This window comes from Eutrigla gurnardus (genome assembly GCF_963514095.1).
Source record: "Eutrigla gurnardus genome assembly, chromosome: 4".
Taxonomy (NCBI): Eukaryota; Metazoa; Chordata; class Actinopteri; order Perciformes; family Triglidae; genus Eutrigla; species Eutrigla gurnardus.
The window spans coordinates 17,587,842-17,606,853 of NC_139918.1; the positions used below are offsets into that span (position 1 = coordinate 17,587,842).

General features: G+C 43.8%; 1 protein-coding gene across 3 annotated transcripts in view; it reads right to left on the reverse strand.

Moving 5' to 3' along the window:
• LOC311012555 (SPRY domain-containing SOCS box protein 4-like) overlaps positions 1-19,012 on the reverse strand; it is a 62,157-nt gene that overhangs the window by 17,684 nt on the left and 25,461 nt on the right. For all 3 annotated transcript variants that reach the window (XM_084008041.1, XM_084008042.1, XM_084008043.1), the window contains exon 2: positions 12,522-13,509. In XM_084008041.1, the coding sequence (XP_083864167.1) occupies positions 12,522-13,254 (733 nt within the window). In that variant the 5' untranslated portion in view covers positions 13,255-13,509. The remainder of the gene's footprint in view (positions 1-12,521; positions 13,510-19,012) is intronic.

Genomic DNA, 19,012 nt, shown 5'->3' on the forward strand with positions numbered 1-19,012 from the left:
ATGGAATTTGTTATCCTTTGATTTTTATTGGGCTTTATTGCATAAGATGTGATCTCATAACATGGTCAAATAATAAAGCTCCTAATTATCAACTTCATATCTGCCATGACACACACTGGGCACAAACTGTTCTATGTGTAACAATATGGAAAGCAGCTATCTGATATGAGGGCCAGTTGATAAAAAAAAACATCTGAAATGTGTCTTATGTAATATCAAAAAATCAGCAAGAGTTCACTGATCTGTGAAATAAGGAACATTGTGTATCTTGGGGAAGTAAAAGTTAACGTATCAAAAAGAGGGAATATCAGTCTTACAATGTAATGGCTTTCCCCTTTGAAGAGTGAGCTAAAAGTAAGAGTGCTTGCCAAAAAAATCATGACATGCCTCTTTGGCTCCTGGATCCAGCGGTGCTTTTTTATCTATCTGGCAATGCAACAGCTGTCTGGAGGGAAGCACTCGTCATGGCCAGTGCTGTTGCTAGACTAATGACAAACTATTTCATGTGAAGGTTTTCTTTTCCTGCTGAAAGCTGAGATATTTCAACTTTCCACGCTGCGTGCAAGAAATGTCTGCTCAGAGCAGCAACGTGATGCAAATCAGCATGTTGTTCCCTTTGAATGTACGAGATGAAGGCACCAGTGGTCCGAACACAATCCAATAAAGCTTTAACCATTCTGGTGTCACTTTTCTCACTTTAGGTAACCTAGCAACGTACAACGTCCCAGTCTCTCTGCATGTCTGCACAATAACAACAGTCAGCTCAAGGTTGCTACTTTTCAGCTTGCAGTGATTAAGATAAATGTGTTATTTCACTGCAGATTCATAACAACTATACGTCCTGTGTGCAATTCTCTTACATCATGCTGCCATCATTGGATGTTGCTTTAGGCATAGACTCCTGAGCCACAGAAGTTTATGACATTGCATAAATAATAAATCAGCAGGCCGTAGTGGTGTGATTGGTCCTGCATTACATTACATGAGTCAGGCCAGTAACATTTTGAAGGTAATGTCTTTTTTGTTGCTGAAATTGCTATCAAACTGTTGTATTTGTGTGACAATCCTACACTGAACAATATAACATGTTCATATGATAAAGTGCACTAATTCCTTCTATGTATAGTAGGCTGGTTTCCAAGCATGCAGCATGGAGCACTCACCAGTTATTGAGACACACCGTTTTGCATAACAACAAATATACATTTTTACTTGGAAGAACTAAACACAGGTTGAACTGTTCTCTCAAGTTGATGTGAAACAGCTACAGCAAAAAAAAAAAAAAAATCACTGATTGCTCAGCATCCACAGAGGAAAGGAAGAAAATTGTTTGTGTTGGACAGAAGATTGACTTCAATTCCTTCAGTGTACGTGCAGAGCAGAGGCAGCTCCAGGACACGATTAGCCTCGCTTAGTGCAAACAAGACCGAAGAGAGGGGGAAACTAATAATTCATCAAGATTGAAAAATTCACATCTAAAAATACACCCCCAACATCCCCGCCTATTAAAATCTGGGCTATTTAATGTGTATAATTGCTTCTTTTTATTGATTGTCTTGGTGGATGATTTAAAATGCAAATTGAAACATTTAAATGTATTTTGGGGGAAACTCCCGTGTCAGCTTTTTTTTGTGCCACACACATAGATACTGTCTTCCCATCACTTCGTCTGTGTGAATCAAGGAGCTGCGAAACGAGAATAGTACCAATGAGGGGTTTTCTCTGCGTACTTAATATCACTGCAGATATTTTACATTCTTAATGGGAGGAATTTGAATTATAATTTTTTTGACTAGACTCTAATTTCCTCGCACACCTCCAAGTGATCAACTCGCTTTACTATTCCACTTTAAAACGTTGCAATGCAGCTACATAATGAATCACTGCGAGGCGACATCCTCAGCTCTTTTTAATTTTAGTACACTCGACGATAGATGTCCTAAAATCATCCATCACACAAACACGCCAGATTAAAGCACATAACATTTTGTCACACTCAAGGTCATGAATATAGTCAACATGGTGCAGGTTGGGCTGGTAACGCTGCAGTACCGGCCAAAAGAGAGAGAGCTACAGTTACTGCCCGGGCAAGGTGCCCTACACAGGGCGAGAGGATGGAAGAGGATGGTATATATATATATATATATATATATATATATATATATATATATATAAATATAGAGAGAGAGAGAGATGACAGAAAACCAGAGGACATACAGAAGGAACGGAGCACATAGAGATCATGATTGTATCTTCAGAGAAAAAAAAAGGTGAAAAGAAGATTGTTTTCAGAAGGAAACAGTATTGGGAACCCGAGGAAAGATGGATTTTACAGATCATAACACCAAGAAGAACATTGTGAGGATGACTTTTGCAATTCCTTATATTACCCTCCACCCTGCTCACTTCGCTAATATAAAGAGTTGCAGCTTCAAAATCATGAAAATATGTCCGATGGTCATGGGCGAGAGAGAGTCACTGGATATGTTTCATGTGATCACAAACATATGTCTCTTTGACTTTGTCTGGTTTATAATCAGCTGTACACATGTGTGCATGAGAAAAACTTCAGACAAAATCTTGCTGTTTCAACAACAGAGTGGGATAAAAGGCGTCTCTTGCATCACCACAGCTGTTAAAGTCATTAAGTAACGCTTTCAAAATAAGGTTGGGGGAAAAGAAGACTAATCGGACCACTGAACTGCTGCTGCTTCTATGGATATAGGATTTTATCGCACATCGATTTAAAAAACAATCAGAATACCTGATTAACGGATAATAAAAAAAAAATGTAATGTTCATATTGGCCCATGCCAAAATGCATGTGAATGTGTTCTCCGTTTACCTGCAAGGCGGAGTAACCCGGTGTCTTGTGAACGCACTGAATTAAAAAATTAACAAGCAATGCCACTTAAGAAGGGTGTTGAGACGCCTTTAAGCGAGGCACTCTACTCCTACGGCTCCAGAAGACCTGCTCAGGGGCAAACAGCAAAGGACCACCCATGTGTGAAGGAGGGAAACTGAGTGTGAACAACCAAACTGCTGGAAAGTAGCCAATGTGCCCTCATTCGAAGATTAAAAAAGAAAAAAAAAAGGGTCAAACAAAGGTTCTTCACGGACAAAAACGTAAGCCATTACATCACGTCTCTGCTCTGACGCAGACAGCATTCCTGAGCACGAAGGCAAAGCCTGCTCACCTGCCCGGAGTCATGACATCGTTCTCAAACAGGAAACGCTACAGAAGAGTTGTCATGGAAACGGTGAAAACCGTCTACGACAGCAACAGATGGATACAATTCAGAGGGAGTTCATAGACAGGCTCTGATTTCCCCTTTATGCGTCGTAAGAGACACACCAGGGGGAAACGGTTAACTCACACAGCGTTCTGGACGGACTACAGGATCTCAGTGCCCACAGGTAGCCTTAACTGAACTTTTAACTCGCCGTTCATTGACAAAAACTGAAAACATCTAATTTAACGGAGCCACAAAGGGAAGAAGTGAAGCGAATGACGTACGAGAGGCGATTCATCTGGTGGAATAAAGCCAGAGAGAAAGAGAGAGAGCCGAGAGGTCTTTAAATAGAGCTGAATCCGTGAGAGCACACAAAGGATTTCAACTCGTCAGTAAATTGGTAATGTCAGAAGACCAAATTGAAGTGTTGATTAGAGGCCGATCCCAGAGCCTCCAGAACAAATAGCGAAGGAGACAAAGATTGGGGATGATTATCTGGCTCTCAGTCATTACGGGGATAGAGAGTGATTGGATTTTCCCCATTACTATTACTGAACCTGTGAGTGTGTGTGTGTTTGGGTAGCGGATTTAATCAATAAAAACGGCGGCACAAACATTACATGCCACCATGTTGTATTTTACTGCATATCTGTCTTTTGCTTTATACTAACCCTCATCCAAAGAAGGCACTCACAGTCATGGTCTAGTCTGTGGGAGCATTAAACGTGGGATTTATGGGTTTGGAAAAAAAAAAAGCGACTGCTGAGCTTTCAAAACTGACTTCAGCTCCTCAGCTTTCCTGACCCTGACATCTTTGAAAGTCTGGTGGCGGGCGGTTTGGTACATCAGAAGGGTTTATTGCTGTTTAAAGGGTATTTTGGGAAGTTAATTGCATTCAAATGAATCTCCGACAGACTGACCTGCTCTTAAAGATGACACAGCGTTTAAGTCTTAATGCAGGAAAAGCCAAATCTTTCCACCAACACCTGCGTGTGGCGATATTATCACTCTCTCTGTATGACACACACACACACACGGTGGATCAGATGAGGGTAAATGCATGGGTCCTGGCAGAGAACAGGGATAAAAGGGAGAGATAATCAGGTGTGAAATCACTCTGGTTTTCTTTCTGCTGTAATTCAGTCAGTCTCTCATCTTCTCTCAGCGCTGAGACATTTCTGGTTTACACAAAACTAATGGCACTAATCGCAGGGCTTTTAACACACTTATTGGTAGAGCAGTGGGGAATTGTTAACCGGCCAGCTCCCGCAACTATGTGACTCCCAGGGAAGCACCAGCATTAAGGATTTCACGCTTTTTCCTCTGCCTTCTTCTCCTTTTCCTTCATCCTTTCCCCACCAACCTTCTGCTATTCCCTCCTTGATCAGTCACTGCTTATTCATCGTTCTGCCTCTACTCCTCCATCATCATCCCTCCCTTTAAGTCTCTGTGGCTCAGGTTTTATACAAGAACGTCAATGTCAGTTATGTGATGCAATGTCGGAATATTCGCAAATTTTGGTTAAAAATATTGACTTGACAGTTGGTAACTAAGCTAACGTGCCTGCAACTGTTGTCTGGCAGCAGACTTTGTTGTTGTAAATGGATATCCGTGGAGAGTTATAGCAAACACACACACACACAAACACACACACACACACACACACAAAACACACAAAGTCCATCTAATGAGCTCTGCTGTTGCAAATATTTGTTTTCATATAGTCTGAGAGACGAGCGTTGGATGTGCTGCAGTGACTGGTCACAAATGCTCAGCAGGTAACAACAACCGCATTTCACACACACACACACACATGCACGCACACACACACCTTATATGTTATTGTGCTTCTTTTATCAATTTCAAAAAAAAAAAGTGTGCGGTGTCAACGCCGTCAATACAAGAGCCCTGGTTATGTGCTCATCCAACGTAGGCTGCTACTATTCCATCATTTACATTGGAATAAAGGCTATTAATCATTTCTAAATCTATTGACTTTGTGTTGTAGAAAAGCTTCAAGGCACTCGTTTGAAGGTATCAGCAGTCGGGTTGCAAGAGAGGGAGCTTCATCTGTGAATCACTATCATCATAATGCCAACAGTTTCCTTTACAGGGACAGGGAGTTCTTCTAGTTCATCCAGGTTGCAAAAGTGTCTTTTTTTTTAAACAGCGCTTCCAAAATCATTCATTACTTATGTTAAGCAAGATTAATGTCGAGCACCTGTGGTCGGGCCACTCATTACCTGGAGCAGGTGCTCATGGCTCTGCCCTTGGGTGCTCGTAAAAGCTGCCATGGATCAATACAAGCTAATTAATGCAGTGGAATCAATGAGAAGAAGCAGATAAAACAATAGCAGCAGGAAAAAATCACTGAGGATGAAGCACATTTATGGAGACCCGGAGTAACTATCAGTCGCACTTTTGACTGCTGCCTCTTTTGTCACCGTTTGTATATTGTGGTTTATTTGTCTATTCACATTCTCTCCATTTTGGCCTCTTTCTAAATTTGAATCACCCCGACTTTAATCATAGTATCTTTTGTCAGAATGGTTTCATCTGTCCTGAAAGCTACGACACTAGATCGCATACAAAAAAAAAAAAAACATCTTCACTTTTTCGGCTTCTTGTTTTAGACACATTTCTCTGTTTGTCACTCCTACAGTTATGTTTTTCTCTGCCATTTCCCCTATTTCCCCTATTCATCTCTGCTGATAAATATTTGATTACGAGCATGCTGACATGACACCACTGTTCCCTGCTGGAGCTCGGGTTGTTTAGCTCTCAAAGCAGAGGATGAAAAAGGGAACACGAGGCATTCCAACATGCATCTGAGCCTCCTCTTTGTCAGAAAATCTTGTAGTGCCGTTTCAGAACAGCCAATCACAGACATCGTGTTAGATTATGTCAAGAAGCGGGAGGTCACAGAAAACAGGCATCCATCCATCCATCCAAGGGCATTCAATTTGGGGAGAAAATAGATTGCTTCCACTCAAATCGTGCAAATTCACACACAAACTGCTCTCAATGTTTTGGAGAAAATAGTTTTGCATTGCACTTTGCATTTAAAATGACCAATCCAGCCTGAACATAACTGAATTCTATTGTGTCTATTCAATTTGTGTTGGAGTCACTCAAAACATGGCCGGGTGGTAAAAACACAAGGCTTATACCATTGTGTGTTTGTTCAATGCCTGAGCTCTAGCGAGAGCTGCTTTTGGCTTGTCTAAATGTGCAGGAGCCAACACTTCAGGGGAAACAAACAAGAAAGAGAAAACAAAGTAGCCACAGAGAGACGAGCGTGCACGTGAAACACTGAAAGGCAAAGGGAGCCCTAACAGGGAGGTATAAAAAGCAGAGTTGAGGGCGTTACGCCTGCAGTCAGCAGCTAAGTTAAGATACAGAACTAACCCACTGACCCACATATCACACAGCCAGTTGGTGTGGATCTCTGAGCACTAGCTTGCTAACAACCGGGCTGCTGCTGGTAAGCTGAGTCACTCTGTCTGACAGGAAGATATATAATTCAAACATGAACACACCTGTAATGGAACAGAGTGAAACGTAAGTGCACTGAACCGAGCAGAGCTGAGGTCGAACCTGACCTCAAGAGAGAGACCGGTTTTAAAGGATCAGTTCACCCAAATCAAAACCTGTTCCTACTTACTGTAAGTGAGGTATAATAAGTGGTTTTCAGAATAAAGTTGACATGATTTCCTTCTTCTTTTTTGGCACCACAAATAAACAGCAGCTAAAAGGGGAAATAAATGCACTTTATATCACCAGAGGCAACTGAGGAAATATTGTGATTTGGGTGAAGCAACACTTCACTTCCACCCAAATTCCTAGCAAGAACAAACATGAAATGATCACAATGGAAATGATTGAAAATAATATTTGGAATGCACTGGCAAGCTGATGTATTGCGTCAACAAGAGCAACAAACCCGGCCTGCTTTTGTTTTGTGGCATCAATTAAAGTCTTTAAGAAGACGAAAGTATGCAAAGGAAATATAGGCTAACAGATTTAATGTTATACACCTTTGTAGGTGTGGAATGTGACCAGCATGTTGCCAGGACAAAAATCAAGAAAGATAAAATGACTATGTAGGCAAACCCTCTATACTGAAGGTAGTGAAAGCACGTTAGCGTTCATGTAAACTAGCTGGTGGTGAATGCATCTCAGTGTCAGCAGCAACAGCTGTTTTAGTTCTGACCTGGAGTGTGTAAGCTCATGTGGTGCAGACTGAATAGTAGAGGAGAGGGAGGGAGGGAGGTCAGGCCAGCCTACAGGGGGAAAAAGTGGGTCACTTCTCGTTGACAGATCTGCTGGAATGTGAAGCCTGAATAAGCCTGTGATTGTGATTTTAACTACGAAGTATGAATTTATCCGTGCCAACAACAACGCCAGCGTTAGTATTCGTGTCTGCGTGGTGCCAATGCCACATTTCCTTCAAGCAGAGTTGAAAGTCCAGCGGCTTTATGGTGTGTGTTTGACATTTTTCACACGGTGCTGCTAAAACGGACTGCAATGGTGCGAGGATGGTGGGTGTGTTGCAGTGCAGTTTGGAAACCTCTTTGGAAATATGACATTTGTCCGAAAGCTGATCAGCTGAGTGTCAGCTTCACCTCATTCACATGAACTCAAACAACTGCTACTAGCTCTCTGTTTTCTGTCCTCATTCAGCGTACCCCGCCCTCACACTGCCTTTGTATTCTGGCTCCATCCTATAAAACGTCAGTATGATCCTGGCTACTTTTAGGAGCTTATCCTGGTTTTAACTCACTCTATCTGTTTTTCTGTCTCCTCTTCTTTACTCTTCTTTGCCTCTTTTCAACCCGACTTCCATTCCCCACACTGGTTTCCAGTCTCTTCGCTTCCCTCGCAGTCTCTGAGGAATTGGTTGTGTCGTCCAGTCAGCTAAACTGTCTGAGGCTGAAACTGGTGAATCCTATCACAGCTGTTGGATGATTTAACCTTTAATCTCAACTTTTCAGCCACAGGGACAAAAAAACATTAGCTTCACTACCAGGAAATACATGTAATCCTTTGAGTAAAATTAAAACCAATCTCCACATTTGGATTAACAAGGTCTTCACCTGATTACAGCCGTATTTGTCAAACACTGGCCTCTAATGGGTTAGAAAAGGTCTATTCTGGGTGGTTTGTGAGTTCGTTGATAAGGAAGGCAAGCTTAAAGTGCCCAGCTTTCTCACTGGAGTTTGGTGTGATGTATGTTCCTCCTCTCCCCCTCTCTTCTCTTCTACAAAGAAGGAAGTGGCACATCCCAGGGCCAAAGCTAAGACAGCTCCCATTGTAGTGACTCAAAGCACCACTAATTGGTACAATTATAAAAAAAGACAGGACAAGAGAGAGAATACAGAGCTGTGTGGGTGAGAGAGAGATGCACACACACACACACACACACACACACACACACACACTAGACAGAAGCAGATGAGAGATATCTTCAAGGTAGCAAGTTAAATTAGTTACACATGTTTATGTCATCTAGCAACAACTAAGTGAAATATTCACTATCTGGCCGACGGTGATCTGTTCACCTCCCGATGGAAGAACAGGAAAATGTCGGTTCCAGCGCTGGGAGGATGAATAATTCACATCACATTTGCGGTATTATGCCGTTAGAGCCTCGCTCAGCATTTATTTGCATTAGTGCACCTACTTCTCCTCGCCCGTTGCTTGGCGTGATCTTCCCGTAACTACCGTAAAAACCTGGAGCGCTGCTGGTTAAAGGTCTCGCCGCCTTACTGCAGGAAACGGGAGCGATGACCTGCGGCGGAGCAAAGTGATGATCAACTGCTCGCAGTGCGGCCGGATCTGAGCCGGAGTGATGAGAAAAACAGTTTGTGGCGAGGAGACGCCGCGTCTATAAATCTCTTTTTAATACCCCGCTGTCGTGTTGTTTCCCCTCACAACAATAATTCACCGGCAATACAATAGTGGCTTCTCGTGGGAAGGCCTGTTAGATAAAGTCATTACCGAACTACCCAGAGAATTTACATGACCGTGCACTCATAAACACACAAAACAGATTTATACGTTACACTCATTGACATTTAAACGCACACATTTCACAAACCATAACACGCTCAGCAATTACCAGGGAAGAAAGGGGCAAAAGACACGATATCCATTAGCTGACCATACACACACGAGCCCACCTTCACAGGCAGACAGCAATTATGACTTCATTCCCACTATCCCAGTCATCTGCAGGGCACACGAGCCAATTCAATTCAAAACTGATATTGAATAAAACCGCTACACAGACAGTAATTACGCCCTGTTTGCCGACTGTGCGATTAAGAAAGCCCCCCAAAGGCTATTCACATCACCTCTGCATCTGGAGATGTTACTCCTGGAGCAGACTTTGTTTCAGATTCAGAGCAGTGACTAAATCTAATTACCCCCCAAAAGACATCTCAGCCATGAATGTGGCTACGTGTAAATGGAACGAGGAACTTGTTTCTCAAATAGGACTTCGCCTTGTTTGTCTGCACACAAAGAAATGAACTAATCATTGCATAATAAAGTACCTTTTAAGACTGATTTCTCACAGGAGAGAACTGTTAAAAGGGCTGTTCAAGCTGCAAAATCTATGAATTCTGTCAATTCGCGCACAATTTGGGTGAAACTGCAATGTCGACCAACAGCAAGTCATTTCAAAAGGAGCTGAACTTTTAGGGGGAACTGAGAGCTGGAGAGTCCAAAACAGAGGAAGCCATCGCAGCTTAATTAGCTGTTTGTGTCACCATGCACTTGCAGCATGTCTCCTGTCATAAACAGAGGAATAGCTTGTTCACAGTGATGAGACCAGACCAAAAGTACAAATACTCCTTTTGAATAAACCATCCAAAGTGATTGAGCTGCTCGCGACAGGCTGGCTGAAGGGGAGTTAACGAGCTCATAAAAATCCAGCCATGGTCTCCAAGACTCATCGCTCTGAAAATACACTCGGCAACAAACAGAAGCACCTGGCTAATTATTAAGCAGACTGACATCATCCAACCTCCGTGGTCACAATAGTTTTGCATATTAGAGAAGATGGATTTCAGGACATTCTGCCAAAAATCTTCGGTTTTTGCAACAAAACTACTTGGTGAGGTTTAGAAAAAGCTCCTGGTTTAAGTGCAAATAGATCCCTTCAGAAAGCCCAGAAGACAAACTTCTGGAGTGTACCAAAAAATGTTGTGATCAGCATAGTTGGTGTGATGTAATTCTGCATTATAATGAGCCATCTGCTTCTGTTTGTTTCAGGGAGAACGTGTATTTTTGGAACAATGGGCGTTTGTTTTATGGATAACCGACTGTTGGACAAATGGGATTTTTGTTTTTTGGACTATTGAGGTTTTGGAATTATGGGCTGTCAGAACGATGGCATGGCGCCGCTCCCCTCACATTGTGGTGTGACTGGGCCTTAACTGTTATTCATCGTGCTGTGCTCTGATCATTTCCTGCCGTTTCTGTCTGTCCGGTTTTCATGCACACACATCCCTGCCAGCCTCATTTTTTTTCTCTCCACCTACTCCCTCCTTTCATATTCCTTAAGACATGCGCATCAGGACGAGCCTTTCAGCCTTTCACTCTCTTCCATGCATTAAGCTGTGCACATTTTCAACAGTCAAACCTCATTTCACAGCATGAAGCATATGTGCTTGAGGAAGCGAGGCCTTTGAACAAATATTCTCCATATTCTCCAAGGTAGCCCATCGCACAGATTCGCCGTGAAATCCAGCAGATGGCTCCAAAAATGGGACGTGGCCGAGGTGAGGCGCTTGCTTTCAAACCGCCAAAGTATGTACTTTGAACTAAGCCCGAGTGTAGCCGATTACCAGACACACACACACACACACACATACATATGAATATCATGAAATTCAGCCATCTCTTTTGCGTTTCATTGTAATCTCTCATATTCTCGTTGGGCAGCTGCAGTTTTAACACTAAAAACATCCCATTTAAAGCCAGGCTGATGCCCGTGGACACTTTCTTTAAGAGCGTAGAAAGCAGGCTCTTGATGTGGTGACCCTTAAGAGCAAAGACTTTCTAAGAACATTTTATCAAAGAGTAATTTGATGTGATTTGGCAAAGGGAGACCTGACATACCAAACTACAGAGAGAGAGAGAGAGAGAGAGAGAGATGGGTTTTCACTCAGCTTTCTGCAGGGTAACAGATAAAAACACACACACACACACTGTTGTGATATCAAATAAGAACCGTGGGCTTCTGCAAACACAGGGGAAGGGAGTCGACTGGAGTCAGATCATAAGCGTGTTTTCATAACACACACTTTTCCTTTCCTGGCAGGTGTGTGTCGCCGTGTGAACGACGCGTCCATGGTGTGTGTATAAGAGCTGTTCTAGCAAGCTGTTTAAAGAGTCCCTGTTTAGACTGTGATGGGAGAAAAGCCTGTCTCTTCTCTAATAACACACACACACACACACACACACACACACACACACACACACACACACACACGTAGACAGATAGTGTGAGTGAACATAGTCTCCTGGGAATAAAGCATACCATAACTCAAGTAACAACCCAGCATCCAAACCGCTCCTTATGACTGAACTCCCTCGACTCATACCACAGAAACACAGCGGTTTTACACAGACACAACAACCTCTTACAGCTAGATGCAACGTGGATACAATCAGGAAATGTCTAGTGCAGCAAAAAAAAAAGAAGCTTTGAGCCAAAAGACAATCGCTGAAACAGCAAACACAAGGAAGGCAATGTGGCGTCGATAGCTGCAAGTAGCATTTGTAAGACTATAACAGGTCAGCCAAACGACCAAACATCCATCACCAATACTCAATTAGTAGAAAAAAATAGCAGGAAACAACATCCCTGTCTGTCGTTTAATACTGCACTAAGCAGAGGACCCAAGTTCATGACTAAACAGCATTTTCACATCATTAGCGTTCAGCTTGAAAGACAGCGATGGCTTACACAACCCGTAATGAGCAGTTAGCACGACCGCCGCAACATTTCCTGTAGAGAAGCCGGTGTCATCACTCCCTTGTAGATTGCAGAATGTGTGGATTTTCTGTCCAACTGTCTGCTTTCAGGGAAAGTGTGTCAAATGTAAACAACAGAGTTACATCTTACCACAACCGGCTTCTGTTGGGTCGTCAATTCTTATATTAACGGCCACCTAACCATGACTCTAAAGACTATTGTATGTATAATATGAAATATCAGCATTGAGTATTATTCATCAGTACTCAATGGTGCTCATAGTGTGTTGGTGTAATACTTACGATCCAAGCCGTTGATGTACTTCATGGCTATCTCACAGTGTCCCCACACAGCGCTGACGACGGGATACAACTTCTTGCCTTTCAGTCCTCTAAATGCGATCCCTAGATACTGTCCATCCACCATGAAGCTCAGCGTGCCTTCGTCCATGTCCAGAATGACTAGCAGAGAGTCTGGCAGGGTGAACGACTCCTCCGGCTCCAGGAAACAAGGGTAGGAGGGCAGCGAGCTGTGTGCCCTGTTCTTACTGTCGTGGTAGAGCCTGTTGCGTCCCAGATCCCAGCCCCAGGATTCGCAGTCCGAGCCCACCAGCGCCGTGTAGCCAACAGAGTGTAAAGCAGCTTCTGAGGTCGCCACCCCGACGACGGCGTGCGTGCCACGCTGCCGGGAGGGCCAGTGAATTCTCCACACGTGGAGGCCCCTCGTGTATCCAACCCTCCCCCGGATGCAGTCCGTGCTCTGGGCGACCGGGTGGCGGTGAAACGTCAGTTTGTCGTCGTCTTTTATGAAGATGTTGAGCGAGCGGTCGTCGGGGTTCCACGCGTGACGGTGCTGGGTCTCCAGTCCGGCACACGGCATGTCCAGTAGTAGATCCAGCCTGGGAGGTTTGGCGAAATCAGGGCCCCTCAGCTCTGGGTGCTGCCTGCGATGCGCCGAAGGCCGGTAGGACGGAGAGCCGCCGTTTTCCCCGCGACCGTCTATCGATTTGATGCCGCCAGAGATCTTCTGCCCCATGGCTGCGTTTGAAAGGTTGAAGGAGGGGAGGAGGAGGGGAGGGGAGGGGGTGTTTGTGCAGGTGTGAGCTGCGCTGCGTAGAGCTTGACGTTACCTCATCAATGCAGTGGAGCTGAAGGGAGAGTTCCTGACTAGATGGTGGAGGGAGATAAAGGAGGAGGAGGAGGAGGAGGAGGAGGAGGAGATGAATGGAAGATGTTTGCAGTCTGGTATCATACCACAAATGTCTTCAGGAAGATAGAGCCGCTGTCACTCCTGTTGAGAGAAGAGAAAGCACCGTTAGAAAACACGTATGAACTCCTCTATTTATTCAAAACTGCTAATTTTAGCAAACTATAATCTAAGAAATGAGTCAGAAAAAGAACAAGGAAAAAAAGAGAGATGATGATTGAAAGAAAAATGCAAAAGTGTTGGCAAAACTCTTTGTGACACAGGTTTTGTGTGGCTTTGTTCGGAATAAACAATGAAACAGGATGAACAGGCATATACACACAAACTTCCTCTGACTCATCCTGCTGCATCCTCCTCACAGTCATGCGCCAATACCAAAACATGCATGCAAACATTCCCAAGTTGTGCAACATTGCCCAGATTTAAACCTGGGCAACATTTAGGAAATGTAATTTTAATGAGCATCGCCTGAGTCTGCAAAAATACACGTCAGAGAATAATTTAGCTCTATTCCTTGGCGGAAGAGAGTTGAGAAAGTCTGCGTGAGTAACGCTTGCTCTCTCAAACTTTATAGATATAATACAGCAAGAAACGAATCGTTAATATGGATCAGCAGCGAGCCATTTATTACTCTAGATGTCATCATCCGTGCATATGACAAACCCCGACCCGAGTGAGCAATAAGAACCGCTGATATTGTGGTTTCATTTTAGAATGTTATTTCCATTTTAGGTCATTTGCAGTGTAATGTCTTATTTTCCAGTGTGGGCGAGACGGTTTTACTTTAGTTTTTATTCAGTTTCAGTTTAGTTCACCTCAGAGTGAGTTTGTGGTATTGTCGACACTCATAGATGTATGATCAAATGAATGTTCATTTCTAAAAAAAGATCTATTGTTACTACTCTTTTGATCTCTTAACTCTAGTTTACAAATACATTAAGAAAATGACAAATATACAAACTGAACCTTTTTCTAATTCAGTGAGGTAAAGTTGTTTGGGTTTATTTTAGTAGAATAAATATAAATATAGACCTAGTTAGATTTAATTCGTTTTTTTTAAGATAACAATCAGTAGTCTGTGACACCATATTTCACACACACACACACACACACACACACGCCTCTGTGCGGTTAAACTGATGTAGTGATCACTTCCAGGAACGGCAGCTGGTGCTTCCTCTTCTCAGGAAAAGAGTCACTCACACCTCGGGCAGACAGGGAAGTGGATGACACAACGCTCTACGTGTATCTGCTACTTTTCTGTACCTCAAGCCCCCATTATGTGTCCGCCGAACTGAATTTTACAAAAAGGCAACGGTCTGTATTTCTCTAAAAAGAGGTACCGTGTTTTTATTTTTAACCAAAGAAACGATGACACCAGCACAATTGTTCCCATCAGACCAGACTGCCACCACACCAGAGTGAGATCATAGTGTAAATCTGTGTGAAATGTCTTTGCCCTGCACACACACACCCTTTTTGTCTCATTTTGGCCATTCGCAGCACCCATTCTGTCTCTGTGAACACGGTCACGGCAGCTGGCAGCCAATGTGTGCCACCACTCAGTTTACTCCTCAGCATTCGGTGCCCGGACACACACACACACACACACACACACACACACACACACACACACACACACACACACACACACACACACACACACACACACACACACACACACACACACACACACACACACACACACACACACACACACACACACACACACACACACACACACACACACACACACACACACACACACACACACACACACACACACACACACACACACACACACACACACACACACACACACACACACACACACACAGCTGCCTCAGCATGTGTCATCACCGCTGGCAGGTGGGTTAAGGCTGGACGCTGCATGGAAGGTTCCACAGTCATCACTGCCAAACTTCAGCCAAAGAAAGCACTATTTAACACTGTACATACTCTCAGTGTGTGTGTGTGTGTCTCCGCTGGCCCAGTCTGGCACAGCATGTGGACGACAATCTGCCTTTTTGGGCTGTCATCAAGCAAGCACTTGACCTGTGACCCCGTGTCGTCACGGTCACCGTTGCGAAGTAACCTCTCGAGAGGTTGGTGGTGGGCTGGCGCGGCGTCTGCTGCTGCGAGTATCAGCAACATGCTTCAGCCATCTGTTGTTTACTTTCCCTCCATCTCCCTCCGTCTCCTCTGCTTCTGCAGCCAACTCATTTAGGAGCGACCACACGCGTCACCCCTCCCTTCATCTGTACTTTAGCTCCCGACAGCACAGAAGTTCACGCGGTGCTACACACACAAAATGCAGGTAGAGCTATTATACGTTTTGAACGAATTCATCATTTAGAATAGAAAATGTAGACAAAAGTTGAAATTTCAAGATTTCAAAAGTTGAGCCTTCTAATCGTTTCCTTTGTCCACAAACGGTCGAAAATCCAAAAGATATTAAACTAGACAAAAGCAGGACTTTCAAAATGTTCAGCATTTTTGCTTGAAAAATTACAGATAGTTGTTTATTGATGACTTGACTAATTGTTTCAAGTCCTACTCTAATAACGCTGAGCTTGGTTGCTGCTTTGTAAATACCAAACAGGACAAATGGGTTGTAGAGGGAGTGGATGCTGAGGCAGACATGTGGGAGAATGAGAGAGGAAGGACAAGGAGAACAAATCTATTAAATGAGTAATCTTTGCAAAAGAAAAGGGTGAAAAAAAGCAAAAATGTGAATAAGAGAGGAATAAAGAGTTGATAAGTCACATTAAAGTAATAACGTGTCAAACGTGCATTGTAAGGATGAGATAGGAATGGAGAAGACAGACAGACGATGAAGATGAAGCTAAACTGGCAGGTGGGCTACCTTCATCTGACTTCTCCTGTTGTACAATAACACATTCCAATCAGTAAAAAGCATGTGAAGGCGGTGTGTGTGTGTGTGTGTGTGTGTGTGTGTGTGTGTGTGTGTGTGTGTGTGTGTGTGTGTGTGTGTGTGTGTGTGTGTGTGTGTGTGTGTGTCTGTCTGTCTGCCTCAGCCTGTGTCTCATTTACTGTCCAACAAGCTCTGACTGAGCAGACGTGCTTTGAAGTCAAACAAACTCCAACTCACACACTGAGAGAGGAAACTGCTTAGGAGCCGCTCACTCATACCGCTCCACCCCCCGAGACCAGACCCCATATGTCTGCGGACTTTCCACGGGAATTCTGTCAAGCTCCGCAGCGGATCCAAAACACTTATGACTAACAAAAACCCTGCTTTCCCAAGCAACTGTTGCGTACAGTAGTACTTACTGTATGACTCTTTGTTTTTGTCTGGGACGGTCAGCTAAGGACAGCCGCTGTCACGCAAGGCCACGCAGGATTAGGGAAGCACCAATCCAACCTGGGCTCTCGGCCAGATACAGAGGGCCGATCTGATACCGGCATGAGTAGACATACTCATGTATGAATGTCTGGCCTTAGCAGTGTGCTCGGGTGTGTGCATGTGCTTGATCCGAGATCAGGTAGTCCACCGTTTATCATCCCGGCAGCCACTTGAAGAAACAGCAGTTGTCTTGCACCGTCAATACGCCGCATAGGAAACAATCAGCATGCATTCAAATGTTTCTGAAAATTTTATAGACATCTTAAAGGAACAGTTTGATATTTTGAAAAAACGCCTTCACTTTCTTGCTAAGAGTTCGATGAGAAGATTGAATCTGGCGCTGTCCAAAGATGGTATTGATACGTAACCCTAACACTTTCCATCTAACTCTCGGTAAGAATAGCACAGAAGCAGATTTCCACAGAAAATACCAAAATATTATTTTAAAATAACTGCTCACATGACTTACCCCCGAGACAACTGAGACACCAGGGACATTCATTTGGTAAAGACACCAAAAGACGTGGCGCCGAAGCATTTAATGAACCACAACTAAAACCTTCCCTGTGTCCGTTTCTGTTTATCACATGAGACATCCGCCAGCTTCCTCCTGAAATATTGAGGCGTCCTTCTTTTCTTTCTGGGGGAACAGCAATGTGTCTGCATTAAAATATGTCGGCAGTGTGCAAAATTAACCTTTTGACTCGACTTTCACGGTCAGTGTCAGTGAACTCGAATTATCCCGGTCGTGGCAAATTCCGATTTTGAGTACAGAATAAGAAATTGCTTGCTCGCTTATATGTTGGTCAGGCTTGAAAGTCATCAAGGAGCGGCAGGAGGAAACATTGTGAAGTTTGAGGACAGACAAACTTATTGTGGTTTTGCTCACTTGTCTTGCCTTATGTGATCAAAAACCTTTATTCACAGAACTCAGACATTATCACTTTTACCCCCGTTACATAACAGGATTGGAAAACCACTCCGGCCTCATTTGAACTTCGTCTGCCATGCTGAACAACACACATTTTCCTCATTCCTGTGACGTCTGAAAAATGAATCCAGAGCGGTCACATCTTCCACTTTGCAGTGGGAGGGGGGGGGGGACGGACGTTTGGTCAGCCCAGTGTAAAAAGACAGCGCTCACAAACAGAAAAACAGACACACATTTATATTATAGCTCTTCGTGGCAACAGCTGTACCCACCAGATTAAACAAACTACCATCCTCTCTACATTGCTGACATTCATTCCTACTGAGGGAATCCCTGGGTAGCTGAAGATGGCAGAGCCAGACATAAACTGTACCGTCTGGCTCCTAACAGGATGTCAAAATACAGAGAGAGACTCCAGACTGGGAATTGCAGCTGATGAGGAGAAGCGGTGCCCTCATATAGACATCTCTGGACTTATTAGGGCCGTTGTATATAACAGCACTCTTCCATCACTGTCTCTCTTTGTAGGTTGGGCTTTTTAACTCTCTACTTCCACCAACTTTTGTCCCATTTCTTTTCCTGATTTTTCTTCCCCGTCCACCTATCCTTTTGTCTCTGTCTCCATCTAACTGTACCAGTAAATCCATGGAGGCTACAGCAGAGCTGACAACCTATCAATTGGCACACATTATCTCAGGCCTGCCACTGAAATGTCCCAGCGTCTACCGCGCGGCAATCAATGCGAGCACAGCATGGGAAGGCACGGTCAGCCAAACACCGCACACAAGCTGATTCACACGCAGCCGCATACAAGTCAACACGCTCGCTGGCAGGCGCACGCCGGCCGAACCAAAGAGAAAAGGATGCACCTGCTGTGGAAGAAATGTACAACAACTTGATGAGTAGTCTGTCCCTTCCATTCTTCCATCACAGTCTGGACTCTTTTCTAAATAGCTCCAGTCACCGTCTCCCTAATGAATCACGCTCTTTCTCCCACACCATCCTCCTCCTCCTCTTCTCAAATTAATCTGCTCTTCATTGGAAAAAAAAAACCCTCCTAAATCTCCCTTGCTCCTTCTCCAAAATAGTGAAATGCATGGCTGGTGATCAAGGAATTGAAAGTAAAAGTTGCCTAAAGTTAAAATACTGTGTATTTAGAGACATTGAAATCCAGATGCATAAAAACACACACACACACACACACACGCACACGCATATATGAGTTCTTATATTCCTCTCCTGCCTGCTCCTGCTGTGACACCTTAAAATCCATGGTGCCCTAAGGGAAG